The sequence below is a fragment of the Salvia hispanica genome, chromosome 3 (genome assembly GCF_023119035.1).
Source record: "Salvia hispanica cultivar TCC Black 2014 chromosome 3, UniMelb_Shisp_WGS_1.0, whole genome shotgun sequence".
Taxonomy (NCBI): Eukaryota; Viridiplantae; Streptophyta; class Magnoliopsida; order Lamiales; family Lamiaceae; genus Salvia; species Salvia hispanica.
In genome coordinates, this window is record NC_062967.1 from 28,197,084 (window position 1) to 28,205,592 (window position 8,509).

The window sequence follows — 8,509 nt, forward strand, 5'->3', positions numbered from 1 at the left end:
CGACCTACCATTCGGTTCAATTTGGATAAAGAAACTGCTCACAGTCAAGACCGCTAAGAACTCCAACAACAGTCTAGTTCGATAGTGAATCAACAGACATTAAATTGTCATTTATATATTTTTTTTTCAAAAAAATTTAACGAATGATACAAAACGAGAGCGAAGGAGAATAATGTTGAACACCATGCTTTAAGTTTATAATTAAGGTTTTAGTATTTTGATTAAAAAAAGGTTTATTTAATATCGTAGTATTTGAATTCAACACTAAACGTTTAAAACGGAACTCAATTGCTAAGACGTTTTATCATTTTTCAGTAGGTGTATTAGAAAGATCATCTTAGGGATAAATGAAAACTATTATTGATTCAATTTATATATATTTTTCATAATATATTTTGTTATATATGCATAACCTATTAAATTATGAGCCGTTTTCACTGTATAATTTATAAAATTTATTTAGGAGTATATAATATTCCCTTTTGTATCTCTGTTTTTTCATTTTAATCTGGTTTCACTTTCACACGCAGTAAAAAATCGAAGTAAAAAAACCCTACCATATCCTTTAAATAAAGAGACCTCCACGTTATCTCTCTCTCTCTATAAAATTTCTTTCATTTTCTTTTCCCCTCAGTCCAGCGCTGGTCCTCGCATTCTCTGCTTCAAACTCAAGCACGATCGAAAATGGTGAGTCTCCGCCCTCTGTTTCTCCAGATTTTCCGTCGCATTGCTATCGCGTCTCCTGATTATTTTATTGATCTGATTTTCGTTCCTCGTCTAGTTCGAATAAGTTATCGATTTTTGTTTTGGCGAGCTATCTGTGTTAGTCGGCTAATAATCTAGAGCGGTGATCTGGTTTCTGCTGGATGCTTCTCTTTTGAGTTGTTTTTTCCGGTGCTGAGATTCGGAACTCGTGTTTAATTCATTTAACTAGTGAGATAAGTTTGGAATTCGCGTGGAAGGATTGCAGCTTAATTGTGCTTGAGGCGTGGATGCGCGGTGCCTGATGTGTGATTGATCTGACATTTGTTGCTATTCGTTTCTGTGATTTTGCTCGATTGACCAATTTTTGAAGTTTTTGCAAATCATCCTAACGTGTAATTGTTTTAGCAGATAAATCGTATGTGATTCGAGTTTTTAAACTGATTTTTTTTGTTGATGGTGATTCCTCTTTATCTGTTTTATAACAATGCAATGGCATAATTGTTGTGGTGTTATAGTTTGATCTATTTGTATTCATCATCATGTAGGCTAAAGCGTATGTATGTGGCAAAATTGATAACTATCTTTAGATGTATCGAGTTGTGATTTTGGTAAAATGTCTGTTGTGATGATGATGATATGTGATTGTGTCTGTGTTGGGGGTATACCTTGCACATTTTTTTGAGGTTCAGATTGTTAAATGGAGTATATCATGTTTCTGCTGTTTGTTTACGAATTTAGTTTACTGATTTTCGCGCAAGCGCCATGTTCTCCTGATTTACTGCCGCCTAGTAAGATGTTTATGTTATCTAAACGACTTTCTTGTGATCAGGCAAACGCAGCATCTGGGATGGCTGTTCACGACGATTGCAAGTTGAGATTCTTGGAACTGAAGGCGAAGAGGACTTACCGCTACATCATCTTCAAGATAGAGGAGAAACAGAAGCAGGTTGTTGTTGAAAAAGTAGGTGAGCCAACTGAAACCTACGAGGACTTCGCTGCTAGTGTCCCTGCTGAAGAATGTCGCTACTGCATCTACGATTTCGACTTTGTGACTGCAGAGAATTGCCAGAAAAGCAAGATTTTCTTCATTGCTTGGTAATCTCACCATCTCATTGCTTATCCCTATAGTTTACGCACTCAATTCAACACTCGCTGAATACAAACCATACGCTCAATTGCTTTTTTGCTATGCAAGGTCTCCTGACTCCTCAAGGATCAGAAGCAAGATGATCTACGCCAGTTCAAAGGACAGGTTCAAGAGGGAGCTAGACGGGATTCAAGTCGAACTGCAAGCAACCGATCCAACTGAAATGGGCCTTGATGTCATCAAGAGCCGTGCCATCTGAGTGAACAAGCATAGGCAGGTGTCTCGTGCAATGCCTGCCTACTGTTTGTTCAAAGGTAAACTTGGGTATAACCGTATAAGTAGTCGCCAAGTACTCGGTATACTGTTTCTTATAACTTGGATGCAATTTATGTTTGTTTTGGTATATGATGTTTTCAAGTGTTGCAGCTGTAGTTTTAATCTACAGGCTGATATTGTAACAATCTGGGAGGTGTAAGACTAGCATGTTTTGGTATGATATATTTGACCACTGGCTTTATTTCTGATTTAAATCAACAATTCATTTTAGTTAGCAAAAAAAATGATTTCTTGTTTGCTTTGATGACTGTCTACAGAAGATTTTACTTTGTTTGGTGTTCTGCATTTGCAACTGTTGAGTTTGAAATGATTTTTCTTTCTTTGTTGAGTCCATTCTTGATTTACATCATTCACTACAACTTTTGTTTTTCTTTTTCTTTTGCCCATTGTAAGTGGCCTTTTTTCACTTATGTTGACATGATTGCAATTACATTTTTTGTTCAATTTTTATATGCAATTAGATTAGGGGTAAAATAGTAGTACCACTTTTCTGGTCGAGACATTTTGATCACTATCTCATAGTATTTTGAAATCCATCTATATCATAAACTTTTCAACTTACCAATTTTATCAGTCTTTCGAAAATTTTATTTTAGGAGAACAGTCATGTCACAACTCCGCCACCTCATGATTCATGCCACAGTTACGCTGTTGGAGTGAAATTTTGTTAATAGAAATTGATACTGGTTTGAAAGATTTAGTTTAGACAATTACTTCTAAAAACGTACTCCATCCATCACTTAAAAATATAAATAGAAAGTTGACATAAAATTGACTGTTTCTGACATAGTATATACCGATGATTGAATCTCTAAGAGAAAGGGTATATGGAGAAGTAAAAAAAAATAATTACCATATTTATCTCTTCTTAATAAATTTCATGCTCCAACGGAAAAAGTTATTTGGGGAGGTATTAGACCATCTTTCATTTTGAGAATGTATCTTTACCTTTTCGTGGAAGAAAAGGTAAAAAAATTAGTTATGCTTTGTTAATTTACCTTCTTCTATTAGAGTCCATTACATTATGAGAAGATATAATTACATTTTTGAGAAGGTAAATGAGAAATATAACTTTTCAACTTACCTTTTCCCCCGTTCTTCTATTAGAGTCCATTACTTTATGAGAAGATATAATTACATTTTTGAGAAGGTAAATGAGAAATATAACTTCTCAACTTACCTTTTCCCCGTTGAAATTCTAAATGCATAAAAAGAAGAGTGTTAGAGAGATGAGATAGAAATTATAATTTTAAAACATTAAAATATGGGGTAATTAAAAAGGAATTGAAAGAAATAGTATACTATACTACAGTACATATCACCATTTCCCCGTTTGTAAACGAACAAACAAAATTGCATGAATAATTTCCCTATTCATAAGGAAATAGTGATCCATCTTCACTTCCTCTCTCTCTCTCTCTAGAAATGATCTTCCGAATCCTCAATTCCCTCCCCAATTCCCTCGCCTCCCCGACCTACCTCCTCATGCTCTACGCCGTCGCTTGGACGGCCGTCCTCACGGCCGCCGTCGCCCTGGCCTCCTTCACGCCGGAGTGGGCCTTCGTCTCCGCCATCAGCCCGCTCTCCCCGCCCTGCCGCGGCGAGGGCCTCGTCAGGCTGCCGCTCGACATCCCGCCGGAGGACTTCTGCCTCGCCTCGCGCCTCTTCCGTCGCTCCGAGATCGACATGCTCGTGCCGCCGCTCTTCGCCGCCGTCATCGTCGCCGGATCCGCCTTCGCCGTCAGAGCACTCGGATTGTGGGAGGCCGACGACGAACAGGCGCCGCCGATTTGATTTTCCCCCTAATTTGGAAATAAAATTCGGTTTTCGAATCCGTTGCGCCAAACGACGTCTCGTGATGGTATTTTGATTTGTGATTTTTTTTTTTTTAGTGTTTGCTGATTTATTACTACTGTTTATTTAGAAATTATAGTTCATCTCCAGCTTGAGTTAGAAATTGATTATTGTTGTTGTTTAAAATTGTTTGATCCCGGTTTAATTAGCTAACTAATTAAATTGAATTTAGTCACTAAATTGGCTCGAATTTAGTTTAATTACAGTTATAGATTTTTGCAGCTTTCCTAAATCCTCAATATATTTAGTGTTGACAGGAAAAAAATGCAATGATCTAAAGTTATCTGTGAAAAATGTCATAATGTACCGCTCCTACATATAGAAAACATATCATTATTGAGTTATATTTAATGCACATTTTTAACATATTTGTATTTTTTTATAAGAAATGGGTAAGAAATACTACCAATAATTGCATGAAATATAGGAGTACTATATTATCCATGATAAGAGTGATTACATTTAAAAAGAAAAAATACTAGAAAATAGCTAAGAATTGTGTAAGATAGTAGTAGTAATAGTGATATATATAGAGAAATTAATACATCAATTACAATGCATGCAGAAGCACATAACACTCAAAATATTTGTTATATGTAAATAAACACATCTTTTTTAGACAAGAAAAACTAGGCCATCTTCTATGATTTGAGCAATATTCTTGTCCAAATTTACAAAACATTAAAAACCACAAGATCTTAATTTGAAACAGAGTTCAACTCATTGATGTGCATTCAGGCTTTTTCAGCTGTCTTAAGTAAGTTGCAGCTGAAATCCCAGAGTCTCTTTGCCAAAGCCTCGTCTCTGGCCAGGCTGCTTGTCTTGAACTCGTTGCAGTCGACATAGTAGTTCCCCGACACTCCCTTAAGGCCGGGGTGGAGCGCAACATAGCACGTTGTAGCTGCACCCTGAAAATCGAGAGCAAAGTTAACATACTACTACATTTTAACTTTTTTTAGATCATTATGTTCTGTTTGAGGGACTGTTACCTGAGGAACATTTTTCCAGAGAATGTGAGTTGCCAGCTTCAACATTTCTGCACAAAAATGTTGATTTAGTGCGAGAAAACTAGCACATAAATGTGTGTGTCAGTGTGTTGTAAATTCGATATTTCTGCAGAAAAAAATCTTGATTTAATGCAGCAAAAATCTTGATTTAGTGCAAGAAAACTTCAAGATTTCTGCAGCAAAATCTTGTTTTAGTGTAACACACATGTTAGATTGTAGGACTTCTTACTCATCAAAATCCCGGAATATCTGAACAGATTCGTCATGATCAGCCCCGGATGCACTGAATTCACTGTAATGTTCACTCCTTCACTCTGCAGAAACACACTAGTTTAAACAACTGCTTTTTCCTCCTAGAGAGCTCTAGTGTGTTTTTGAGGTTGCGATACGTTACCTCCAGACGCCTAGAGAGCTCGTTCGCGTGCAATATATTGGCTAGTTTGGACTGTCCATATGCTTTCTTGTCATCATATCTGTCACCAAACAAAAATGCATCGCTTTATACACTAGGCCTTCCATATTATGATTTAAATTTGATGAACTCACTTACTTCTTTTGATCACTGATCTGTTCGAAAGCAATCCCTTCTGGGTAAGTGAGTAGATGTGCTACCGATGATAGATTCACAATCCTCCCCTCGATCCCCGTAGATTTTGCAGTTTCTTTCATCTTGTCCAGGAGTAGGTTAGTCAAGTAGAAGTGGCCTGACCAATGAGACATGAACTCTTACAACCTAAGATGAGAATATTTCAAGAAATTATAAATGTGTTATACTATACCAAGATGATTTGTAGCAAACTGCATCTCAATCCCATCTTGAGACAGCTGAAAAGGGCAGAACATGATACCAGCATTGTTTCTGAAAAAAAAAACAAAGTCGGATTGTGAACACTAACCAAAAAATGTCTAAATTGTTGTTAAAATGAGTTTTTTTTTTTAAGTTACATTAAGATGTTGAGGGGAAGATTGAGAGTGGCGAACTCATGACTGAAAGCCTTGACTGAGTCGAGAGAAGCGAGGTCGAGTTTAAGGGTGGTGACTTTAGCTTTGGTGTAATCTTTGAGAATGGACTGCTTTGCTGCATTAGCTGCTTCCATGTTTCTTGCTGCTATAATAACATGTGCATTTCTCTTAGCTAGAACTCTTGCAGTTTCCAAACCAATCCCACTTGCTCCACCTGCAGTTTGAGAATTTTCTGTTAACTTTTTTTTAACAAAATATTTAAAAATAATCTTCGATTTATGATTGGAGGGTCGTTGCTCTATTATTATTATTGTTGTCGTTATTAATTTTAACTAATTGGTGTGTGTACTGAAAATTTGTCTAGCCTGGTCTATCACTATCAGGGTGTGATGGATCAATTTAATTTTCTATATTTGTTATCCTGTGAATTTATTTTTTCCATTATTGAACCCAACTAGAAAATTGGGAATTAAATTCGTGGTATGAATGTCGTTGTAGCAACCCACTATGCTAGATTTTGTCATGGCATCAACTAATCAGCAGAGGGGATGTACAGAGATCTAAATCTGCAAATTATGATTGGTCTTGCACAACATATATCTCATAAATTCAATATTTAAATTCCTGCATAGTTGGATCTAAGTATAAAAACAAAAGTTACTGCATAACTTATGTGAGCAGCATTTGTGAGAAAAGCTATTGGTTAGTTCACCATTTTTATAAATAGGAGTACATGGAAAACAAAGTTCATTTTGTTACTTTAATCTATTATATGAAGTTATAGATAAAATGATCAGATCGACTTTTGATTTTTAAATAATTTATAGAATTAATTATGTAAATACAATTCTTGAGGTATTTATATCATAGTAAATAAACAACATAACAAATAATGCTAGCTTGAAACTGTGAATTAAACAAAAAGTACCATGACTGCATGACTCATATAATTTTAGGTCTAGTTTTAATGGTGCATTCATTATCTACTTCATAAACAGCCTTTAATTGGTTGATTGCTTCTAGTTGAAATATAACTAAATTAATAAATGTACAAAATGGTGCAAGGCTGCAAGCACTACTTATGTTTTGCTATTTGAACACAACTGATTTGGTGATTAAACCCAAAATAAAACTAATTTGTGTCTATAATGATCATTTTGAACCAAATTAATTGCAATTATAAGCCCACCAAACATTGTCATCTATTTCATGAACACTGTCTTACTTAAAATAAACTACAAAGTATCAATTAAGGCTAATTTAGATTAATCCACTTCATGAATCGACAAATAAGATCCTATTTTGACGATAAACATGACCAAGAAAAACACACAAACACACCAAATTATATATTATGCATGCATGCATGATTCTAATTAATTAAAATAATCACCAAACCACGAAGTTTGGTTAAAACTCTGATTTATCTCGCAAATATAATAAATTTGTCAATTATCCGAACCTGTGATTATGGCTGTCAAGTTTGTGGCGTCAATCCCCTCAGTCACATTCTCAGCCGTTGATGCAGATCCGAACCCACTAGGCCCCGGTATACCTGTGATCAACCTAAACATCTTCCTTCTTGTGTGTGGGTGTGTGTGTTTGAGAGAGAGATAAGAGAAGAAAAAGAGAAATAAAGTGTATGAGAGGTGATGGCTTATACACCATATATATATATATATATGAATGGGTTTTGCCTCTTTGGGAGATTATAGGTATGAATTGGGTGTGTGCGCATTTATTGATATACTATAAGTGAGTCACAAATTATTTCTAACTACTACTCACCATATTTACTCACTCTACATATGTATCTACATTTAAATCTGGGATATATACACTCTTTAAATCTGTGATATCAAATGATTCATATGAATTATGTATTTGGAAAACTTTATTTAATTTTTTCACATGAACATATATATGTAGTCGGCGTTGACATTATTGAATTAATTATTTTCTTACAATTAATTAGAAGATGGTATGCCATAACAAAAGGTATGGACAATTGAACTTTTGAACGTGTTCATGTGGATTGCATTGATGAGGTCTCTGCCATCATTCCATCCAATTGGTGCTATATTTTAGTAGTGAAAATTGTAGGAATTACTATAAATTAATTTTGATTTGTATAATTTTCTTTTGTAGGAAATATAAAAGGTAGGAAATTCATAGTAACTTTAAATATCAACAATTAAAAAGCATGAATTTGTATAATTTTTTTCCCAATTTTCTAATGTAAATTTAAAAAAAATAAAATTATTTGTAATTGTTTGTTGATTTGGTGCATACGTATTTCAAATTTACAACTTGTTGAAATATGTCACCCATCTCGTCAAAAACATCACAATTTAGAGGATTATCTAATAATATATGGACGAGACATGATCAACCAAGTACTTAAAATAGTTAAAAAAGTTAAGTGAATCGTTTATTAAGTTGGTGTAATATAATTTGAGAGGTAACAACACGGGGTAGCTGAACCTCAACTAGTACAGAGCAGGTATATAATAATCTATTAGGAGATTTAACACTACAAAAACTGCTCTACCCACTG

General features: G+C 34.9%; 3 protein-coding genes across 3 annotated transcripts; 2 read left to right on the plus strand and 1 right to left on the minus strand.

Annotated features, from left to right (window-relative positions):
* Positions 1-591: 591 nt before the first annotated feature.
* Positions 592-2,322, plus strand: LOC125214662 (actin-depolymerizing factor 1-like). The gene is made up of 3 exons (XM_048115778.1): positions 592-687; positions 1,535-1,800; positions 1,901-2,322. Exons 1-3 carry the CDS (start codon positions 685-687, stop codon positions 2,049-2,051), a joined length of 420 nt encoding a protein of 139 aa, XP_047971735.1. The 5' UTR covers positions 592-684; the 3' UTR covers positions 2,052-2,322.
* Positions 2,323-2,466: 144 nt separating this feature from the next.
* Positions 2,467-4,071, plus strand: LOC125214663. The gene has a single exon (XM_048115779.1). It carries the CDS (start codon positions 3,554-3,556, stop codon positions 3,920-3,922), a length of 369 nt encoding a protein of 122 aa, XP_047971736.1. The 5' UTR covers positions 2,467-3,553; the 3' UTR covers positions 3,923-4,071.
* A 420-nt stretch (positions 4,072-4,491) lies between these two features.
* Positions 4,492-7,585, minus strand: LOC125212518 (short-chain dehydrogenase TIC 32 B, chloroplastic). The gene is made up of 8 exons (XM_048112716.1): positions 7,415-7,585; positions 5,935-6,166; positions 5,769-5,848; positions 5,540-5,693; positions 5,384-5,462; positions 5,219-5,303; positions 4,972-5,018; positions 4,492-4,890 (listed from the first exon to the last, which is right to left on the minus strand). Exons 1-8 carry the CDS (start codon positions 7,524-7,526, stop codon positions 4,717-4,719), a joined length of 963 nt encoding a protein of 320 aa, XP_047968673.1. The 5' UTR covers positions 7,527-7,585; the 3' UTR covers positions 4,492-4,716.
* Positions 7,586-8,509: the final 924 nt, after the last annotated feature.

Coding starts and splice junctions, on each gene's coding strand:
- LOC125212518 (XM_048112716.1), bottom strand. CDS start 7,526: ATGTTTAGGTTGATCACAGGTATACCGGGGCCTAGTGGGTTCGGATCT. Junction 5,304..5,383: donor AGCTCTCTAGGCGTCTGGAG/GTAACGTATCGC, acceptor GTGTTTCTGCAG/AGTGAAGGAGTGAACATTAC. Junction 4,891..4,971: donor TCTGGAAAAATGTTCCTCAG/GTAACAGTCCCT, acceptor CTCGATTTTCAG/GGTGCAGCTACAACGTGCTA.
- LOC125214662 (XM_048115778.1), top strand. Junction 1,801..1,900: donor AAGATTTTCTTCATTGCTTG/GTAATCTCACCA, acceptor TTGCTATGCAAG/GTCTCCTGACTCCTCAAGGA.
- LOC125214663 (XM_048115779.1), top strand. CDS start 3,554: ATGATCTTCCGAATCCTCAATTCCCTCCCCAATTCCCTCGCCTCCCCG.